The sequence below is a fragment of the Myxine glutinosa genome, chromosome 13 (assembly GCF_964187855.1).
Source record: "Myxine glutinosa chromosome 13, kmMyxGlut1.1, whole genome shotgun sequence".
NCBI lineage: Eukaryota > Metazoa > Chordata > Myxini > Myxiniformes > Myxinidae > Myxine > Myxine glutinosa.
The window spans coordinates 20,424,125-20,447,801 of record NC_136273.1 but is presented as its reverse complement, the minus strand read 5'-3'; the positions used below and the strand labels follow the sequence as shown (position 1 = coordinate 20,447,801).

The window sequence follows — 23,677 nt, the reverse complement described above, 5'->3', positions numbered from 1 at the left end:
TTGTATGATGATGGGGATGGAGATTTATATGATGATGGGATGGAGATTTATATGATGATGGGATGGAGATTTGTATGATGATGGGGATGGAGATTTGTATGATGATGGGATGGAGATTTGTATGATGGGATGGAGATTTATATGATGATGGGATGGAGATTTGTATGATGATGGGGATGGATATTTGTATGATGATGGGATGGAGATTTATATGATGATGGGATGGAGATTTATATGATGATGGGATGGAGATTTGTATGATGATGGGATGAAGATTTGTATGATGATGGGATGGAGATTTGTATGATGATGGGATGAAGATTTGTATGATGATGGGATGGAGATTTGTATGATGATGGGATGAAGATTTGTATGATGATGGGATGGATATTTGTATGATGATGGGATGAAGATTTGTATGATGATGGGATGGATATTTGTATGATGATGGGATGAAGATTTGGATGATGGGATGGAGATTTGTATGATGATGGGATGGAGATTTGTATGATGATGGGATGGAGATTTGTATGATGATGGGATGAAGATTTGTATGATGATGGGGATGAAGATTTGTATGATGCAAAAATAAAAAATAAAATGGTAAAAGGAGGAAATGACTCATAAAAGGCCAGAAAGGCCAAAGTAAAGGTGTGGTTGAGGAATTGTGGAGTAAATTTTAATTATGGAAAAGGGAAAGGAAGAAGGTAGGAGTAAGGGAGCAAGAGGGGTGGAGAGGATGTATGTAACATGTATAAGGTGGAGGGAGCGGATTGTAAATCCAGTCCCTTTTGCACACCTGATAGGTACATGGCTCCTAAGGGCACAGAGTCAGACCTATGCTGTTTAAACGGTGCATATGTTCCATCACCTCCATCAGCTGCACCTGTAAAGACTGCATTGCACGGTCATACATGTCATGTACCTGCAAGGTTCCATACGAGCTGAGTAAATAATACATGCCATATGGCACCACAATGAAAATGTGACGACAACTGGAATAAGGCTCTTGTTATGGTCCACATCCCATCCACTACATCCCAGCGAGTGCAGGCCGAAAAGAAACTCTGTTGGCATGAGTTGTCAGTTGAAATATGGTGTCAGACATGCGACGATGGAAGCTCCTGTCCTGGCAGATATACGCTGACGGTGAACGAGACCGAGTCCGACCCATGTTTGTTGCGAACAAAGACGTTGTACTCCCCTGTATCTTCATGGAGCACATCGCCGATTATTAGAGATGCCGAGTAGCCATCTTTGTCAAAGCTCATGTGGTGACGTTCGTCCGATGAAATATTCTGCTTTCCTTTGAGCCAGCACACCTCTGGAACTGGGTCCCCACTGATGAGGCATGTGAGATTCAGGCTCTGTGTGCAGACAAGAGACGGTGGTTAAACTTTCCAGACGAATTTGTCATTGCAGTACACGTCGCTCTGGTAAATCAGAAAAGTTCTAACATGTTATTCATCACATGGCTTGGGACACACGTCCCTGGAGCAACAGCAGACAACACAGTAATGTATTCCGCTGCATGGCCGCCGACGGAAGGAACTTAACCCTTAGATGCAGGGGTCAAAAATCCTACATAAACACAGCCATTGGGCCTCGGAGGCCCAACGAATGTATTCGTGTAATGTTTTTTTTTAATATAGATTTTTTTTCTTTCATATCCTTTTTCAATCCAAGTCGATGCTCATTTATGTGTATTTGCTCAAAAAATGTGAATCATTGATCCTATTAGTTGGAAGAATCCCATACAAGTAATGAATCATTTTTTTTTTTTTTCAAAAAAACAATTTTGTTCTTGGTTTTTCAATTTTTTTTCTCTAAAACGTTGAGGCTCATGGAGGAGTATTTCCTCAAAAAATATGATTCACTAATCCTTTTATTTAGAATGTATATGTCCACAACTGTCAAAAATCCGACACCTTTGCAGCCATTGGGCCTCGGAGGCCCCACAAATGTATTAGTGTAAAGTTTTTTAATTTTCATATTTTTGTCACTGAATTATTTGTAACCAAGTTAGAGGAGCATATAATGAGGCTCATATCAAGAAAATAATGATATAACATAGTAGTACAACAACATTTATGCGGGGCCTCGAAGGCCCCAGGCCTGCATTAGTGTCGGATTTTCGGGTTATAAATGAAGAATGAAGATTTTCCCACGAGCCTGAATGAATTTTTTTTAATGTCACTGAATTTTGTGTAACAACATGAAAGTCGGTGAACATGAGGCTCATTCCAAAAAAAATAATTGTACAGCATAGTTTTTGCAACAAAAAAAAACCTTGTGGGCCTCTGAGGCCCAATCACTGCATCCAAGGGTTAAGAAAACATTGTGATACACCCTGTGACGTCACGTGGAAACTTGTGTGCGATGTTGTGATTGTTTAAAACTCTCCTTCCAGCAACAAGTCCATTAAAAAGTTTGGAATCTGTAGCTAGGTTCCATATATTAAAAACTGACATTTGTTACCTTTCCTTCCATGATGGTCACGACATCCGCCAAACCGCCCAGCACTTTTGCACGATCTGCAGTTGAAGGCGAACATTGTTGTTACAATTTGAATGATTCACATACATTGATTTTCAATAGTATTAGTTCTTTCGTGCTCTTAAGGACAACTGTTATGCGTTGGTGTAATACTTGTCACTGCAACTTACTCTTCTCTGCAATAGCAGCTTCCCTGGAGAGAGAGAAATGTTAAAAAATTACTTTGATTGGTCCTACTCAATCTGGCAAAATCAGTATATTTACAAAGTGGTGGAATTTGAAGGTGAATTACATAAATATCATTACTGGAGTTACCATGTGAAATATCTCTCGAGTAAACGAAGATAAGAGGCCACACAAAGTGGAATTAAAATGGTCAAAGAACAGAACAAAGAACCACCTTTAGAGGCCATTTTTCCCCACAGAGCAGGGGTTGGCCTTTTATTGGGCACCACGGTCCCCTTTTTGAAGCAATGTTTTATGACCGGATGCCCTTCCTGCCGCCAACCCTGTTAGTCGCCTCTTGCAACACACAGGGAATTACCAGTGAACTGGTACTCAATTCACCGACCTTGGAAGGATGACAGGCTGAATGAACCCCCCTGGTGTTAATTCAGTGATCGATCGGGATTCAAACCCAGGATCCTAGGATCCCAAGCTGGCACCCTAACCGCTAAGCCAACACTAGGCTCGGAATTAAACTAGAGGTTCCAGGGAACCTGAACTCAACTGGTCGATATCAACAAAAATTGATTTTTCAATATGGCCACCCTGCCGCGCCCATTTTTGGGCATGCAACGCCCAAATGCAATCCAAAACTAGATTATGTCTTAAAGATGCTGCATAACAAGTTTCATCAAATTCAATCAATATTTGTGACTTTTAGAGCGTAGACGTCGAATTGTTTACAGACGACAGACAGACAGACAGACAGACGACAGACAGACGACGGACGACGGACACTGGGTGTCGACAAAAACTCAGCTGGACATAGTCCAGTTGAGTTAAAAATGGTCATCTATTGCTAAAAGGAGCAGTGTGATGCCATCTCTCTGAGGCCATCTCTGAGCCATCTGAGAGCCATCTCTGAGGGCCTTTCACTCACTCACCGCAGGCAGGTAGGTGGTCTTTCTGTCTTCTACCGACTCCTCTCCGGCCTTGCACCCCCAGCTCTCTCTGTGCTCTGTCCCCCAAATATTCCTACAGGTCGCACAAGATCTGCCAGCAACCCTCTGATGGTTAAACTGCCGAAATCTCGGCTCTCTGCTCACCTTCACTCTTTCATTCCTCTTTTCTCCCGCCTCTGGAACAAACTCCCTCACTCCCTTCAATCCCACTCCTCCCTCCAGGTCTTTAAAACAGCTGTTCACCACCATCTCTTATCTTCCCCCATCCAAAACCTTGATCTTTTCTACCCCCGCTAATTCACCCCAGATCCACCTTGTTTGAAATTCCAACTTCTTTCCTGGAAGTCCTGGCAGTGTCCATATGTTTTATACCTCTCCCACCGCCCCCTTCCCACGCCCCCCCCCCCAAAGCCCTCGCCCTCTCTCAGATCTCTCGATGTCTCCATGTCTCTCGGTCCCTGCTCTCAAATGTTGTGTTTGTGTCCTTCCCCCTCTCTCCCCATCTTGTCTACCGCTCCCTCTGTTATATGTTTTATGTGTCGGTTTGTCTTTCTGTGTGATTAATGTTCGCTCTTTCACGAGCCTCGATCTTGTATACAAAAAAAAAAAAAAAAAAAAGTGTGTCAGTCTGTCCGTGTGGCAGTCACGCGTTATTCTGAAGGGTTCTTGCTGTTGTAGAATAATATAAATGGTACCACAGAAAAGCTAACAATTGATTTACTTGGAACAACAATTTGTGTCTGTTTAATCGTAAAGATGCCGGTTTTCAAAGCCCGTCTTTCCGGAAGGGAAGAGGAAGAAGTGGGACTTGGACATTTATTGTAGCAGTTCCGACAGTATGACAGCAGGAACCCTTTGAAATAAAGTGTGACGGACACGGAAGGAGCTCGCAAAATTATATAGTAAAAAGTAAAATGTCCATCAAAAATGACGGGTTGGAACACATTATTCGACGATGCAGCCTCGTGAGCGTGCCAAAGTCTGAAGCCTCAGCCTAATAACAGGTGGGCTTATATCTTCTTTATTTATTAGATATCCTATGGACATAAATTAACATTTATTTTACTCTGTGCATGTTGCACATCACCTGCAGCAAATTGCAGCTCCTTGCACTTTGTATTTATTGTTAATTTAAAAAACGTTCTGTGCACTACCCTTGAGGCTCGGTTTGCAAGCCACCGTCTACCATTCCAATTTGACCTTTGACCTTTGCTTCGAAAATCTAATCAGTTCATCTTTACATCATTATACATACCTGTACCAAGTGTTACGGATTCGTCACTTCCGTCTTTGTGGTTGTCATCCACTGGAAGCATTTTTAGTTTCATATACTATTATTGTTACAGTTTGAGTGTGAAATGGAGATAACTGTTTTCAAAGGTAAAATTTAGTGTTTCAAAAGAAAAACGAAATGGATCGGGAGAAACCGGAAGAGGAGGAAGAAGAGGCGGATCAAGTGAGACCGGGAACGAAAGGCCAATCTGCTTCGAGGTGTCGAGCGGACGCTGGTGGACGTTGGTCACGAGCGAATATTGGTTTCCCCGGGAAAGGGGTGCCTTTGACAGTGTCGTTATCGCTGTGGCAGATAAACCTGCGTGACGTATTTTGTGGTTGGTTCCGAAAGTGAATCATCGCAGGAGAGCTGGTACGCCTCCATTACGGGCCAGTCCGCCATTTCACCTTGCACCAGCGATTCGCCTGGTTCTCGTGTGTGTCGTGGATTTCGCTTGGGAATTCGCGGATCTCCGTTTGGGAGCCGCTGTTCGTTCATGTCAGTGTCATTGTCTGGTGAACCGAAGGTGTGAATTCCCAGCCGCCTTTTGGGTGAACTTTTGCCTGACCGACGTCGGCCCGACACCTCACCAAGCGGCTATTCGGAAGCGTCGACTATCGGCCGTCCTGGGTTCAGGTCTCAATACGACCTTTTTCTTGTGATCACCGGAGCGTGGATCGACTTTGGCCTGCTGTCATGACAGTGACTTTGGGAGTGTTACATTTCGCTCACGTGGAGTACCGTGAGTGATTGAGTTAAGAAACTGGTGGTACCATCATAGGAATTATATGGTGTTTGTTGTGCAATTGAGGTTTTATTGTATTTGTGCAAGTTGTTATTATTGTGTGATATTAATACAATACTTGGTTTTTTGTAACAACTGATTGGTGTGGTTTCACCATTGGTCATTGGCACACATAATAGCACATCTTTCTGCCGTGACTCCTTCTGGGGCTCGGAGGTACACCGTGACCGGGGTTTGGGGAGGAGCACGTAACAGAAGTTTGAATTAGATCACTTCAGCCGTTCTCAAGTTATAGATATATTACAGACTTTACAGACAGACTAACCCTAACCCTAACCCTAACAACCCTAACCCTAACAACCCTAACCCTAACCCTAACCCTAACAACCCTAACCCTAACCCTAACAACCCTAACCCTAACCCTAACCAGAACCCTAACAACCCTAACCCTAACCCTAACAACCCTAACCCTAACAACCCTAACCCTAACCCTGTGACCCCAAAATCTAATCAATTCATCTTTTCCTCATTATACACACCTGCACCAAGTTTGATTCAGATCCCTTTAGCCGTTCTCAAGTTATTGTAGTAACGAAAACCTTTCACAGAAGATGGACCGACAGCCAGACAGACAACCTGAAAACATAAGACCCACTCCCGTGTGTGTGACCCACTCCCATGTGTGTGACTCACTCCCCTGTGTGTGACCCACTCTCCTGTATATGACCCACTCCACTGTGTGTGAACCACTCCGCTGTGTGTGAACCACTCCGCTGTGTGTGAACCACTCCCGTGGGTGTGACCCACTCCCCTGTGTGTGAAACACTCCCTTGTGTGTGACCCACTCCCCTATGTGTGACCCACTCCCCTGTGGGTGATCCACTCCCCTGTGTGTGAGCTACTCCCTGGTGTATGATCTACCCCCCTGTGTGTGATCCAATCCCCTGTGTGCGACCCACTCCCCTGTGTGACCCACTCCCCTGTGTGTGATCCACTCCCCTGTGTGTGACCCACTCCCCTGTGTGTGACACACTCTCCTGTATATGACCCACTCCACTGTGTGTGAACCACTCCGCTGTGTGTGAACCACTCCGCTGTGTGTGAACCACTCCCGTGGGTGTGACCCACTCCCCTGTGTGTGACCCACTCCCCTATGTGTGACCCACTCCCCTGTGGGTGATCCACTCCCCTGTGTGTGATCTACTCCCTGGTGTATGATCTACCCCCCTGTGTGTGATCCAATCCCCTGTGTGCGACCCACTCCCCTGTGTGACCCACTCCCCTGTGTGTGATACACTCCCCTGTGTGTGACCCACTCCCCTGTGTGTGACACACTCCCCTGTGTGTGACACACTCCCCTGTGTGTGACACACTCCCCTGTGTATGACTCACTCCCCTGTGTGTGAACTACTCTCCTGTATATGACCCACTCCCCTGTGTGTGAACCACTCCTGTGTGTGTGACCCACTCCCCTGTGTGTGACCCACTCCCCTATGTGTGACACACTCCCTTGTGTGTGACCCACTCCCCTGTGTGTGACCCACTCCCCTGTGTGTGACCCACTCTCCTGTGTGTGATCCACTCCCGTGTGTATGACTCACTCCCCTGTGTGTGACCCACTCTCCTGTATATGACCCACTCCCCTGTGTGTGAACCAGTCCCGTGTGTGTGACCCACTCCCCTGTGTGTGACCCACTCCCCTATGTGTGACACCCTCCCTTGTGTGTGACCTACTCCCCTATGTGTGACCCACTCCCCTGTGTGTGACCCACTCCCCTGTGTGTGACCCACTCTCCTGTGTGTGACCCACTCTCCTGTGTGTGAACCACTCCCCTGTGTGTGAACCACTCCCCTGTGTGTGACCCACTCCCCTGTGTATGACTCACTCCCCTGTGTGTGACCCACTCTCCTGTATATGACCCAGTCCCCTGTGTGTGAACCACTCCCGTGTGTGTGACCCATTCCCCTGTGTGTGACCCACTCCCCTATGTGTGACACACTCCCTTGTGTGTGACCTACTCCCCTGTGTGTGACCCACTCCCCTGTGTGTGACCCACTCCCCTGTGTGTGACCCACTCCCCTGTGTGTGACCCACTCCCCTGTGTGTGACCCACTCTCCTGTGTGTGAACCACTCCCGTGTGTGTGACCCACTCCTGTGTGTGTGACTCACTCCCCTGTGTGTGACCCACTCCCCTGTATATGACCCACTCCCCTGTGTGTGAACCACTCCCGTGTGTGTGACCCACTCCCCTGTGTGTGACACACTCCTTTGTGTGTGACCCACTCCCCTATGTGTGACCCACTCCCCTGTGTGTGACCCACTCCCCTATGTGTGACCCACTCCCCTGTGGGTGACCCACTCCTCTGTGTGTGATCCACTCCCCTGTGTGTGACCCACTCCCCTGTGCGTGACTCACTCCATTGTGTGTGACCCACTCCCGTGTGTGACCCACTCCCCTGTGTGTGACCCACTCCCCTGTGTGTGACCCACTCCCCTGTGTGTGACCCACTCCCCTGTGTGTGATCCACTCTCCTGTGTGATCCACTCTCCTACTAATCAATTAATACCCTTAACCTTTGTTTCATGACCTAATCATGTGATGAGTAATTAACAAGACCAGATAATTGCAAGACTTACTTGAGTCTGTGATGTTCTTCCAAAGCTTCATCAAAAACTGAGGTTTCAAAAGGAACAAGGGTTGAAGTGAGACATTACAAAATCAATCGACATGACTGCAAAATTATTCAAAACAACAAAACTAGAAAGCATCTGAAAATGCAAAGCCTGTCCGCATTCATTTGTATTCAGACGTCTTCTTCTTCTTCTTCTTCTTCTTCTTCTTCCGTATGATCAAACAACAACAACAGGCATTTTAAGGCCATTTTCCCTGCAAGAGCAGGGGTTAGCCTTGCGGTCCCCATGACAATCTTCTCCATTTTGCCCTATTTTCTGCATCTCCCAATGTTAACCCCCTTGCCCACATTTCTTCTTCGACCATCTTTAGCCAAGTCTTTCTCGGTCTTCCCCGTCCTCTACTTCCTTCTACATTCATTTCCATCACTTCATCATCTTCCGTATGATCAAAATAATAAAAACAGTTTAAAACTATAACGACCCTCTTCGAGGTCACGACGTCGACTGATATGCCTCCGCCCACTTTATTACATCATTATAATACTTGTACCAAGTTTGCCTTAAATCCATTCAGCTGTTTTCAAGTTATCACATTTTTACCTGACATGATCTCTGATCTTTGACCTCTTGACCCCCAAATTTAATCATTTCATTTCATGTTTGCATCATTATACACACCTGTACCAAGTTTTAATTTAAATCCCTTCAGCTGTTCACAAGTTATCACATTTTACCCAAAATATAAACATTTCATCTCTACATCATTCTACATAAGTGAACCAGTTTTGGTTAGAATTCCATCACTGGTTCACAAGTTATCGCGATAACAGGACTTTTACCTAACATGACCTCTGACCTTTGGCTTTTGACCTTGTGGCCCCAAAATCTAATCAGTTCATCTTTACCTCATTATACAGTCATGTGAAAAAGTAAGTACACCCCATGTAAAGTTTTGACTTTTTCAACATATTTCAACATGCAGCTATTTGATCTTCATTTCAACAATATTGATAGATAAAGGTGATATAATATAACAAATATCATGAAACATTTACATTTTGTAGTCCATTGTATAATTTAAATAAACATAAATGCAAATTTCGCATGTGGAAAAAGTAAGTACACCTCGACATTTATCACTACTTCAAATACCTAAAATTAGAATCAGGTGCACCAGCTCAGGTGCAAATGATCAGAACATCATTAGAGAGGATCTTGGAGGAACCTGTCTTATTTAAACCTCAGACATTTAGTTTGGTTTGCTCTTTGTTGTTGAAGTGTGCGGCGTCACCATGCCTAGATCAAAAGAGCTCTCTGAGGCCTTCAGAAAGAAGGTTATAGATGCCTACGAGTCTGGGAAGGGATTTAAAAAGATCTCTAAACAATTTCAAATCAATCATTCGACTGTCCGGAAGATCATCTACAAGTGGAGAAGATTCCAAACAACTGCCAACTTGTTCAGGCCAGGCCGCCCCAGCAAGTTCAGCCCAAGAGCAGACCGCAAGATGCTGAAAGACGTCTCTAAGAACCCCAGAATGTCATCACGGGACCTACAGGTAGCTCTTGCCATTGTTGATGTCAAAGTGGATGAGTCTACCATTAGAAAGAGGCTGCACAAATTTGATCTACATGGGAGGTGTGCCAGGAGGAAGCCTTTGCTGTCCAGAAAGAACATCAGGGCAAGACTAAAGTTTGCCAATGAACAACTAGGCAAAGACCAGCACTTCTGGAACAATGTGCTCTGGACAGATGAGTCAAAGGTGGAGCTATTTGGCCACAGTACCAGAAGACATGTTTGGCGAAAACCAAAGACAGCATTTGACCACAAGAACCTTATACCAACTGTAAAGCATGGCGGTGGAAATATTATGGTTTGGGGCAGCTTTGCTGCATCAGGGCCTGGGCTGCTCACCATCATAGAATCCACTATGAATTCTTCATTGTACCAGAGGGTGCTTGAGGATAATGTGAGGCCATCTGTCGGAAAGTTGAAGCTCAACCGAAGGTGGACCTTGCAACATGACAATGACCCTAAACATACCAGTAAATCCAACAAGGAATGGCTGAAAAGAAATAAATGGAGGGTTCTGGAATGGCCAAGTCAAAGCCCGGATCTAAATCCCATTGAGATGTTGTGGGGGGATTTGAAACGAGCTGTGCATGCAAGAAACCCCTCAAACATCGCACAACTGAAAGAATTCTGTATGGAGGAGTGGGCAAAAATTTCTCCCAGTCGATGTCAGAGACTGGTAGACAGTTATAAGAAACGCCTACTTGAGGTTTTTTCTGCCAAAGAGGGCAATACCACCTATTAGAGCCAAGGGTGTACTTACTTTTCCACATGTGAAATTTGCATTTATGTTTATTTAAATTATACAATGGACTACAAAATGTAAATGTTTCATGATATTTGTTATATTATATCACCTTTATCTATCAATATTGTTGAAATGAAGATCAAATAGCTGTATGTGGAAATATGTTGAAAAAGTCAAAACTTTACATGGGGTGCACTTACTTTTTCACATGACTGTACATAGCTGAACCAAGTTTGACTAAGATCCCTTTAGCCATTCACAAGTTATCGCGATAATGAAAACCTATCACGGACGGATGGACGGACAGCTGGACGGAGTGTGGACGGACAGCCTGACAGAGAGCCTGAAAATATAATACCTCCGGCAGTTTCTTCAGTGAAAGCATAAAAAATACAAAATGAAAATTGAAGATTTCATGCAACCTTGACCTTTGACCGTTTGATCTAAAAAAAACCCCAATCAACGCCTACCGTTTGATTAGTAAACCAATTCAGTGACCCAATATGCAAATTCTTTTAATTTCAGGTGAATCAGGTGAAAATTGGTGATTTTACATAACCTTGACCTTGATCACCTTTGTGATCTAAAATAACAATCTGCTTGTAGCTTTTGATTGGTGACCCAATTCAGTGACCCAATATGCAAATTCTTTAAATTTCAGCTCAATCGGATGAAAATTGATGACTTTATTTGACGCTGACCGTTTACCTTTTGACCAAATTATTAATTTGCCTTCTCCATATTCTCATAATAAAGCTTTTTTGAAAATTTGATGACAAAACTGAAATGGTAAAAAAAACGTTATGGCCCGGACAGACACACAAAAACACAACTATTACGTTTTAACGACAGACACGGTAAAATATGATGGCAATTAACGATATTATGATAAAATATTACGGCAATTAACGACAGACACACAAAAACACACACACACACACACACACACACACACACACACACACACACACACACACACACACCCACACAAAAGTGATTATTTGATTAATTATTTGATTAACGATTAACAAAAAGCCTGATCACATCTGAATATGTTTCATACTCAAAAATCTAACAATCTGTAAATTTATAGCATGGTAATGGGATCATGAACATAATCTGGGGACCTTAACTCCAGCATATTCCTAATACCATTACCATCAATTGGTTTAGTGCTTTGCCCCTATATTCTAATCAGTCAAATTATATTCAACTCAGCACAGTTTCCAAGGGATGGCTCTCAATAGGCAACTTCAGTGGTTATAATTACACTGAAGGTTCCATGAAAATATTGCAATATTATTTGATGATAAATTTTAGCCCGTGCACGCGAAGCGGAAAGCGGGATTAAGCAATTGGTTCACTTCTGTCTGCCTTCAAACGTCAGTTTATGAACGAGGAACAAGTTTATTTCAAGTGAATGTCGTATTTTGAGCACGAATCCGAACTTGAATCGGAAAACAAACCTGTAGTTTAATGAACTTTGGTTCTGAGTTTGTCCCGATTATGCATGCGCAGAGAGGAATGAGATTTGAAAACCATTCCAAACAGGAAACTTGCTGTTTTTCAGGATGTTATAAAGGACACAAACAACAGGCATGATGTAATTGACGTGTTATATAAGGTGGTGTAAAAGACGGTGCACCAATGGGGGTACACTTCCGGATTTTTTTTCTACAAACATTAGAATCTTTATTTTATTTCAAATGAATTATATACATGAACACGAGAACAGAAATCGTCTTTTTGGCCCTTTAAAAACTCTTCCATTTACCAATACTTGGACAAAATATTACGGCATTTTACATCAACTTGCCCCATCAAATTTGTCACTTGTAGACCCCGCCAATGTCCATGTTTCTTAAGACAGGGTGGGGTAAGGTCCTCTATGAAATCTCGAGTTAAACTACGCATTTGCCATGCTGCAACATATATATGGACATGTACTTATTACATACGCACCGTGAAGGTGGGTGGGAGGGAGCGGTGCAAGTGATGGGTGCTTTACTGTCCCCCCGTTGCACCGCGGAGCAAAAGGGGGACTATGGTTTTCCCCTCCGTCCGTGTGTGCATCCGTCCGTCCATGCGTGCGTGTGGACGTGCGTGTGTGCGTGCGTAAGCGAAGGACCGAATTCTAATTTGGTGTGTGGGTGCAACTCGGCATATGGAAGAACCCTATTGAAAATTAGGTCGCCACGTCAAAATCCAAGATGGCCACCGCCATGTATGTCTGAACCTTGTGAGCGGAATATCTTGAAAAATAAATGAACTACTAACTTCTAATCTGGTGTGTGGGTGTATCTAGGCATAAGGAAGAACGCTATTGAAAATTGGGTCGCCACGTCAAAATCCAAGATGGCCACCACCATATATATGTCCGGACGTGCGTGCGTGCGTAAGCGAAGGACCGAATTCGAATTTGGTGTGTGGGTGCAACTAGGCATATGGAAGAACCCTTTTGAAAATTAGGTCGCCACGTCAAAATCCAAGATGGCCACCGCCATGTATGTCTGAACCTTGTGAGCGGAATATCTTGAAAAATAAATGAACTACTAACATCTAATCTGGTGTGTCGGTGTATCTACGCATAAGGAAGAACGCTATTGAAAATTGGGTCGCCACGTCAAAATCCAAGATGGCCGCCGCCATGTATGTCTGAACCTTGTGAGCGGAATATCTTGAAAAATAAGCGAAGTACCAACTTCTAATCTGGTGTGTGGATGTATCTAGGCATAAGGAAGAACGCTATTGAAAATTGGGTCGCCACGTCAAAATCCAAGATGGCGCCACCATATATATGTCTGAACCTTGTGAGCGAAATATCTTGAAAAATAAACGAACTACTAACTTCTAATCTGGTGTGTGGGTGTATCTCCGCATAAGGAAGAACGCTATTGAAAATTGGGTCGCCACGTCAAAATACAAGATGGCCGCCGCCATGTATGTCTGAACCTTGTGAGCGGAATATCTTGAAAAATAAGCGAAGTACCTTCTGGTGTGTGGGTGTATCTAGGCATAAGGAAGAACGCTATTGAAAATTGGGTCACCACGTCAAAATCCAAGATGGCCGCCACCATATATATGTCTGAACCTTGTGAGCGAAATATCTTGAAAAATAAACGAACTACTAACTTCTAATCTGGTGTGTGGGTGTATCTACGCATAAGGGAGAACGCTATCGAAAATTGGGTCGCCACGTCAAAATCCAAGATGGCCGCCTTGCGTCTTCCACTTTGTCAACTCACATCACTTCACCGACGGGGGACCTAGGCGTAACGCTTGTCAAACAAGGAGTTGATACTCTAAGTCCCTGCCTTTTCGGGTGGTATGAGGAAAAGATCTGTGTAATATGAAAGCTAAATCTTGAACTTTTTTTTGAAATATCGCATACACAAGCCAAGTTACCGAGATGGTGCCATGGCAACAGAATTCAGCCAGTCACAGCCGTGATCTAACCAGGTTGAGATAATGTCATGAGGAATAGATACAGTATCTGCAATATGAAAGGTAAATGTTCAACGGTTTTTGAAATAAGGCATACACAAAAGTACATGGACTCTGCTTGCAACATACATACCACGGCCAGAGAAATCTATCACTTTGCTATGCATTTCATCCCCAGCTTGAAGTTCCAGAGTATAATGGCCTTTCTCTTTCTCTGTGGGTTCCTTTATCTGTATCCAAATCTTGTTTTCAGTCACTCCGGCCTGGATTCGTTCCGAAACAGCCATCTTGGAATTCCTGTCAAAAAAGTTCCAAAACAAGTAGAGCTACATTCAGAGCACACCACCCCCATGCCAAATAAATGAATAACATATCCTCCAGTGAGCGACACTGCCGATGTGACTTCGCTGCCCGGCGATGCTGCCATGCAGCACATACAGATGGAATTGGGAGGGAGCAGTGTACAGTAATTGATTGATTAATTGATTAATTGTATCATTAAAATAAATAAAATAATCTTAAAATAATTAATTTTTTAATCAATTGGCATTTGTATTATAAGTGTAAAGGTCATGAGCTGGGGATTTCTGGAATGATGCAATCTACGCAATTTCTTGGAAGCTGGAAATCAACCTACATAATTTCCATTATCCAGTTTAGCGGACTAGATAATCCATTCATTCTAAGTCCATGAGCCAGACAAAATTTGAGTATCAAATTGGCGGACTAATTCCCACTATGATTTTTAGTTACACACATGTATGACGTCCATGAAAATGAGTGATGGACATTTCAAATGAGTAGCTTAATGCCATTTCTGACGCCATCTTTAAAAATGGCTGCCATTTTCAAAGAATATTCATGTAATTCAAAACTATGGCTGCATGGTAAATTCTGATGGTCCAATCTTAATTTGTACTTATCAAATGTTGTTCACTTTATAATTTGGAGCATGTCAATACTTATTTTAACCATTTTTATACATGTTTGCCAAGAATTTTGCTTAAAAATGCTTGGAAAAATGCCTAAATTTGTTATTTTTAAACTAGTCACTCGCAGAAGTTGTCTATAAAAGTTGGTTAAACCAAATTGGGACAGATAGATTGAGATTTTCAGTAAAGGTAATGATTACCGACATGAGAATATTAGTCATAACTCATAACTACCGTAGCCTCCGCGTTTTTGGTGAAAAACCTAGTTTTTTGTTTGTGTGCCCAAATTCTAAAACAAAATTATGGTGTAGGGGAAATAAAAATAGGCATAACGTTTGAACCACACAAGATAGGCCAACATATTACCATTCATAATGTGTGTCTTGAAGCCCTCTACGCATTGCATTAATTAATATGTAAATTGGATCAGTAATTAGGTCACCAGGGGTCACAAGGTCACGAAATTCAGGCACTACTGAAAATGAGTACATCGTCCAGCAAAAATTTAATTTAAAAATCGGTTACACACATTTTCACAGTTTTGTGCTTCTATTCTTCAAATATGAGACCCTTACACCTGTTGGATGAGAAACTACTCTTCTTTGTGGGCAATCTGTGTGTAGTTTTGCATTGGTTTTATTATGCTTTTATTATGTCGTAGTTTCTATTGAAATTACTGTATGTACTCTTTCTTTGTTCTTGTAGTATTAAAATCGTCTATTCAACGTGTTTATGCCTTTGTCTTTATCAATCCTGGTTGATTTCGAGGGCTACATGTTTTGCTAGAAATGTATTGAGGACACAATATTTTATATTTATATTGGTATTATTTTCAGCTGAAGGAAAAAGATATTGATTTTCAGATTTGTTTAGCTAGATTCACATTTCAACTGCATATACAAGTATGGTAATTTTCCCCCATCATTTTCTCATTTCAGATTGCATGGATGACGATTAGATCTTCTGCCCAAAAGTGCCATTCCACCTATATATACATGGTTTATAAACAATTTTGAAATGTCTCAATCGGAAGTAATGGTTAAACGGAGAATGCTGGAGCATGGGACAGGAAAATGTATCATTTGCAGCAAGAAATCAGCCCTGCATGAGTTGAGCAAGCCAAATGACAACGACTCATGGCAGACACTTTGCAATGCAGCGACCATACGAAATTTTAAACCCATTCTTCAGCTTGCTGAAGAGAGCCCAGCTGAACTTCCGCATGTTCCAATATACTATCACAGGGCTTGCAGGTCAGACTTTACACACAAAAAGTCATTAGCTAAGTTTCAAGAGCAATCCAACAGTTCTTTGGCAAATGTGCCCGATACTGCGCCCAGACGATCTTCCAGAGATGAGCCGTCATCTAACGAGAGAGTGTATGAAAAGAAATGCATCTTTTGTCTGCGGGTGTCAAAGTATATCAAGGGAACACGGTCGAGAGAGGCTCTTAATCCAGCTGTTGAGCTGCGGTCAGACAAAACCGTGAGGGAGGCTGCAATCAACCGTAATGACGACAGAGTGTTGGCCGTGACTGCAAGAGATATAGTTGCAGCCGAGGCTCATTACCATAAATCGTGCTACCGAGATTACACGCGTCCAGAGAGAAGAGAGCAACTGCAGACTCCAGAACCGAGTGAAGAAGACTACATTCAATATCAAAAGGTTGAGAAAGCATCACTAAAAACTGTGTTTGAATACATCCGGAACAATTTATTTTCAAATCCAAGGATTATTCCACTGCTCGATATCACAGCCAAGCTTGTGTCATCAATGGCGTCTGCAGGCATAAGTGAGATCACCAATTCCACCAAGAAAAATATCCGGCGCAGTATAGAGATGCAGTTCTGCGATTCACTGACTTTCTTTACAAAGAACCGTCACGTTTACCTAATGCCTGATAACCTAACCAAAACGATGTTAGCTGCTGAGTTGATTCACGTGAAATCAAAGCTGGAAACATTTGAAAAAGCCAGTAATGACAACATAATTGTCCAAGCAGCCATGTCACTGCGAGATGAAATTAAAGCCGCTCCCTTCAATGACAATTGGCCTCCTCAGCCAGCAGACCTCACTCCAGATTATGTGAAAGTTCCACCGACTCTACAGAGATTTTTGAGAATCTTACTTGGTGGAAGTGAGAACGGCTCTGCTCGCATAAATAGACTAACATGGTCGATGGCACAGGATGTCATCACTGCAGTAAGTGTTGGCACAGTGAAAACATCAAAACATGTCTTGCTTCCATGGGCTATCAAAACACTAACTGGTAATGTTGAGTTGATCAAAATCTTGAATAGACTCGGACATGGGTGTTCATACACAGCTCTGGAAGAGATTGACACAGCACTCTGTATTGACAAAATAGCAAGTGTTAACAGCGATGATGTTTCTCTTCCTTCAGATGTGCACCACTCTGTCCCGACAGCATTAGTGTTTGACAACATTGACAGGTTAGAAGAATCCCTGAGTGGAGGTGGAACATCACATAGAGTCAATGGAATCATTGTCCAACCAAAATCATTTTCGTGTATGCCCGCACAGAAAACATCTGTTGTTGATAAACAAGAGAAGAAACGATCCATTCAATCATCGGATAAACTGCTACCAGTGTATAGTGTCGGGAAAAGAAAAGGTCCGCCAGCAATACAAACAGCTGATTTGACTGGAACTCTTGAAGATGCAGCTTCTAAAGCACAGAGGAGAAACCACTTGTGGGTGTTGACGCGTTTGCTCGACCCACTTCATCAGAAAGTCAGCTCATGAACAGGTTTTAACATCATGACAAGGGGTCATGTGGAGGTGATGGAAGATGTTGTAGGCTATCTGCCCTCTATAAATGCACCCGCAACAGAAATGGCAACAGCGCAGGAGATTCTCTCCAATGCTTTAAAGATCATGTCTTCACTCCATCTTGAGAACATTGCAATGGTACTCGATCAAGCTCTGTTTGCTAAGACAACTGAAATAGCTTGGAAGCATCCCACCCAGTATGGAAAAATTGTGCTCATGATGGGAAATTTCCATACCATCTGTAACTTTATGTCCAGCATCGGGAAAATGTTTAAAGACGCAGGACTTCGTGACCTGTCTGTCGAATCCGGCGTAATAGCCGAGGGATCCATCAACAAGGTATTGGAAAGCAAACAGTACAACCGCTCTGTTCGTTTCCACAAGTTGACATACGAAGCATTGATGCGGCTTGCGTGGAATGGATTCCAGAATTGGTTGGAATCACATCACCCTGAAGATACTCACAAGCTGGACAACACCAACCACACACTATACAACATTAATATGAACACCTGTCATGAAACTCTTGCTGCAGCAATGGCCGACGACTCTTGCACATATATCATGGACTTGTTTGTGGCCTATCTGGATGTCCTGCGTCACAGTCATGGTCAGCTAGCACAGTTTTGGATGATGTACATCGATATGGTCGAGATCTTGCTCGGGCTATTGAGAGCCGACAGAGAGGGTGACTGGACTCTCCACCTAGCTTGTATTAAACAGGTGATCCCTTGGTGCTTTGCTCTGAGCAAAGTGAACTATGCCAGATACCTCCCAGTGTACTATGCACAGATGACACAGCTTGAAAAAACCTGCCCAGCATTTCAAGCGAGGCTACTTCTCTGTGCAGCTCAGACAAGGCAATCCATTTGGCCGAATAGCAGTCGATCAAACAACTGAGGAAACAGTCAACAAGGACACACAAACTGCAGGAGGAACACGAGGCTTTAGTCTCCAGCCAGGGGCTATATCACGCTACTATCTCACAGCAGAACATCGTGCTGCTGCTGTGAGGCGACTTCGTGAGGCAATCGGCCAGAACCAGACTCAATTCCATCATTCTGACCTCGGGAATCCTCGCATCCAGAAAGACGAATCAGATGTTAGAGCAATTGTTGGCTTACTAGAGAACGACTGGATAAATCCGTTTGGCCATGACCCTTCTGATCTTGTCAGTATCTCGACTGGAGTAGCTGCCACCCCTGAGGTTTCTAGTGACCTATTAAATGCACTGCAAAAAGGGAAGGAGGCTTACCAGACATTTCAGGAGCAGCGCCTGGAAAAAGGTGAAGGTTTCTATGACAAAATCAAAAAGCTGAACTTTAAAGCATTTGGTGAAGTCAAGAAGAAGTCTGTGAAGGGCACAAACAAGGAAATAGTTCTGAAGGCTGACAGGAGGTTGTTTGTCACCATGATACTCATTGCACAGAACCGAAAGCTTGACATGCACGACGTGTTTTGTCACCCTCTTGGGCCATTACCATGGTCGCTGGCAAATGTTGACGGCACTCTTAAGAAAACCAACAAAGCTGCGCTTGCTGAAAATCTAGAAAAGATGGTGGACCCTGCAGAAGATGTTCCCGAACCACGTGCAACACTGATTGATGCTATGGCTCTCATACAGAAACTGCATGGAGAAAATCATACTTTTGAAGAGCTGTCTAATCATATCTTTGAATCATCCTTGCATGCTGCTCAGGGAAGTGATCGCGTTGATGTGATCTTCGACGTCTCCATCAAATCTGCTGAACGTGTCAGCCGAGGATCACAGGAAGGCGTGACATTCAATAGAATAAGACCTGGTCACAAGATAAAAAATTGGTGACGCTTGCTGGCCTGCAGTGAAACTAAAAAAAAGCTCACCAAGTTTCTGGCAGAATCGTGGCAAGAAGAAACCAAGAGGGAGAAGCTAGGTGACCAAACAATGTTCGTCACATGTGAGGAAAAATGCTTTAAGCTCACCAGAGAGAAATGCGAGGAGTTCCAGGTCCTCAGATCCATCCACGAGGAGGCTGACACTCGTTTATTTCTACATGCACAGCATGCCGCTGCAGAGAATTACCAGGCTATTGTTTTGGTGGCAGATGACACTGATGTTTTCATCATCTGTCTCGGTCTAAGCAGTGCCATCAAGAGTAAAGTTTTCATCCGTCGTGGAACAAAAGCTCGCGTTAGAATGATTGACATCACAAAAATCGCTGCAGCATTGGGGCATGAAGTGTGCTCTGCACTGCCAGGACTTCATGCTTGGACTGGTTGTGACACTATCAGCGCTCTTGCTAGCCAAGGAAAAATGAAAGGTCTGCAAATTGTGCGGACGAATCAGATATTCCGAAATGCTTTTGTCTCTCTTGGAGCATCGTGGAACCTGACACAAGACGTTTTCAACCAAATCCAAGAGTTCACATGTCTTCTTTACTCTAAAAACACAAAGATATGTGGTGTAAACGATCTGCGCTATAATATGTTCTGTGCAAGAAAGGGCGACGTCGAATCTGGACAGCTTCCACCATGCGCAGACACACTGCTGCAGCACACACTTCGTGCAAATTACCAAGCTGCTATCTGGAGGCGAAGCCTAGAATGCTTTCCAGACATCCCCAAGCCATCAGAAGGCCATGGCTGGGAATTAAACAGTGAAGGAGAACTAATAATTCAGTGGAGGACTGGCTTGCTGGCTCCAGATGTCGTTCTTAGTCTCATCTCATGCAAGTGTGCACGGAGTTGCCGCCAGTTGGACTGTTCTTGCATGATTAATGGTCTAAAGTGCACTGCTGCATGTAAACTGCAGAGTTGCACCAACATGGCACAAGAAGACGATGATTACGATGATGGTGCTGATATTGAACAGGACTCAGATGATTGCGACAGTGATTGTGATAACGAAGAGGATTAACGTCAAAAACTTGTAAACGAATTTTTATCAGTGTATATATGAAGAGTTTGGCTCCAAAACGAGATAAATCCATTTTCGAGGTTTTAAGAAAAATGGCAGAAAAGGTCAAAATTCAAAGGGAAATGTATAATATACATGTTATTATTGCCAAGAAACCCAGGATTTACGGCACTTTGGGACGAAAAAGCCCAGGGAAAGTTTGATCACTTTGACAATCTTTTGACAACAAAAAATCCAAAATGTTAAATTTGGCATTTATTTCATTTTGAAACCAAGCTCTTCGTATGTCACATTGATACCGATAGGCTAAACCATTTTCAGATTTCATTCAGCATGCCATGGAGGTTAGGTTTGAAGAGGACTAAACATAGCCATTGAGTAGAACATAGAACTTTTTCTATTTCCCTACAATTTCATAGACATTGCACAAGCTGTTTTGGGTAGAGAGCAAAGCACAACGTACTGGAGGGCATACTTCCAGTTTCGCATGCCCCACACATCAATTAATAATTCATTGTATGTAAACTTGTTAACATGGGTTTAACACATACCAATAGGTGTAAGGGTCTTATCTAGGCATCAGAATTGTGAAAATGTGTGTAACCGATTTTGAAAGTAAATTTTTGCTGGACGATGTACTCATTTTCAGTAGTGCTTGAATTTCGTGACCTTGTGACCCCTGGTGACCTAATTACTGATCCAATTTACATATTAATTAATGCAATGCATAGAGGGCTTCAAGACACACATTATGAGTGGTAATATGTTGGCCTATCTTGTGTGGTTCAAACGTTATGCCTATTTTTATTTCCCCTAACCCATAATTTTGTTTTAGAATTTGGCCGCATACAAACAAAATAAATGGATTTTTCACCAAAAACGCGGAGGCTACGGTAATTATGACTAATATTCTCATGTCGGTAATCATTACCTTTACTGAAAATCTCGATCTATCTGCCCCAATTTGGTTTAACCAACTTATTTAGACAACTTCTGGGAGTGACTAGTTTAAAAAAAAACAAATTTAGGCATTTTCCAAGCATTTTAAAGCAAAATTCTTGGCAAACATATATAAAAATGGTTAAAATAAGTATTGACATGCTCCAACTTATAAAGTGAACAACATTTGATTAGTACAAATTAAGATTTGACTATCAGAATTTACCATGCAGCAATAGTGTTGAATTACATGAATATTCCTTGAAAATGGCAGCCATTTTTAAAGATGGCGTCGGAAATGGCATTAAGATACTCATTTGAAATGTCCATCACTCATTTTCATGGACGTCAGACATTGGTGTAACTAAAAATCATAGTGGGAATTAGTCCCCAAACCTGATACTCAACTTCAAAATTTTTGGACCTGGCTCATGGACTATAACCCAGAAAATAGCATTCTGAAACCACCACTGTTTCTTCTGAATGTGTAACTTTTTGAAAAATAATTAAGTAATTAATCGAAAAACTAAGTAATTAATCGATTCGTTGATGAATCAAGAAATCAAAAATACACGTTATAAGCCAAATCACATTGTCACTTTTGTATCCAAATATCAGCTACCCAGCTCAAAGGGTGCCCGAGATATTGCCCAGATATTGCCCATCTCTAAGATGAGAAAGAATACAAACAAGTAATTAATAAATCGATAATAATTAATTGATTAATCAAAAAATAAAAAAATAAAAATACCGTTTTTGCCGAAGCACTTGTTCACTATTGTTCCCAAATCTCAGCTTCCTATCTCAAAGAATGGCTGACATATCGCCCAGACCAACAAAACAAACAGGAAGGAAAACAAACGGAATGAAAAATGAGTATGCCCTTTCGGGGAGCGTCATCGCCGGGCCCCCTTCGGCGATGACAGCTGCAGCACCTGGAGATTGGAATTTTGGGGAGGGAGGAGGGCGGAGTACAATAACATCAAATGCCTTTTATGAGATGTCTGACTAAAACAACTGCAGGAATTGGATATTCAGCCCATTATAACACTTAGGAATACCAGCGCTGTTGCATGCCGTGTGGTCATGTGGTCATGGTCTACCTTTCCATTTCAATCACCACCATAATTAACCTCAAGTGGCTCACCCACGCATCCAGGTCGTCTGCAGAGGGTGCAGGTAATACGGTACAAGGCCGTACAGGACAACACAGTCAGCTGAACTTTGCACCTTCAACTCTGAAGCTTGCCTTGCTGTGGGTGCAAGACGACGTTGGACCATGAGACTGCACTGTCGATGAGGAGCAACTCATTTGAACACATTCAAATTATAAAAAGGAGAAAGTGAACAGATGTTTGTTTTCGAAACGTACCGCTCATTTTGCACACTTCCATGATAACTTCGTCAAAAGCTGAGAGACAAAATATTGCGAATCAGAAAATGAATGGAAAAACTCAATAAATAACAAGTACAGATACATTCAAAGTACACCGCCCCCATGCCAAATAAATAAATATCCTCCAGCGCGGCATTGCCGGGTCACCTTCGGCTCCCGGCAATACCGACATGCAGCTCATAGAGGCTGCATTTGGAGGGAGAGGTGTACAATAATATTGATTGATTAATTGCATAATTAAAATTAAAAAAAGATTATCATAAAATATTTTCTTAATCAATTGGCTAATAGCATAACCAAACCACAAGTGCTTCATTCGAAGATGTAACTTTTGGAAAATTAATGAAATAAGCCATTAATCGAATTTTTTTTTTAAATTGATTAAACAATAAATATAATTAATCGATTAATTGATTAATCAATAATTCAAAAATATCCTTTACAGCAACATCACTTGGTCACTGTCGTGTCCAAATATCAGCTTCCTAGCTCAAAATATGCCTGAGATATTGCTCAGACGAGAAAGGAAATAAATAAGTACTTAATTAATCGATAATAATTAAGTAATTCATCAATTAATTGATTAATCCAAAAACCCCAAAAATATCGTTTTTGCCCAAAGCACTTGCTCACTATCATACCGAAATGTCAGCTTCCTAGCTTAAAGGATGGCTGAGATATC

The 23,677-nt window shown here is 42.6% G+C and overlaps 1 protein-coding gene across 1 annotated transcript in view; it reads right to left on the bottom strand.

Annotated features, from left to right (window-relative positions):
* Window positions 1-258: 258 nt before the first annotated feature.
* Window positions 259-23,677, bottom strand: part of LOC137439171 (myomesin-1-like) — a 141,167-nt gene continuing 117,748 nt past the window's right edge. The window contains exons 26-32 of the mRNA XM_078766990.1: window positions 22,972-23,010; window positions 22,747-22,852; window positions 14,173-14,336; window positions 8,281-8,317; window positions 2,667-2,689; window positions 2,479-2,534; window positions 259-1,367 (exon numbers count right to left, since the gene is read on the bottom strand). Coding sequence (XP_078623116.1) covers window positions 1,101-1,367; window positions 2,479-2,534; window positions 2,667-2,689; window positions 8,281-8,317; window positions 14,173-14,336; window positions 22,747-22,852; window positions 22,972-23,010 — 692 coding nt within the window. The 3' untranslated portion in view covers window positions 259-1,100. The remainder of the gene's footprint in view (window positions 1,368-2,478; window positions 2,535-2,666; window positions 2,690-8,280; window positions 8,318-14,172; window positions 14,337-22,746; window positions 22,853-22,971; window positions 23,011-23,677) is intronic.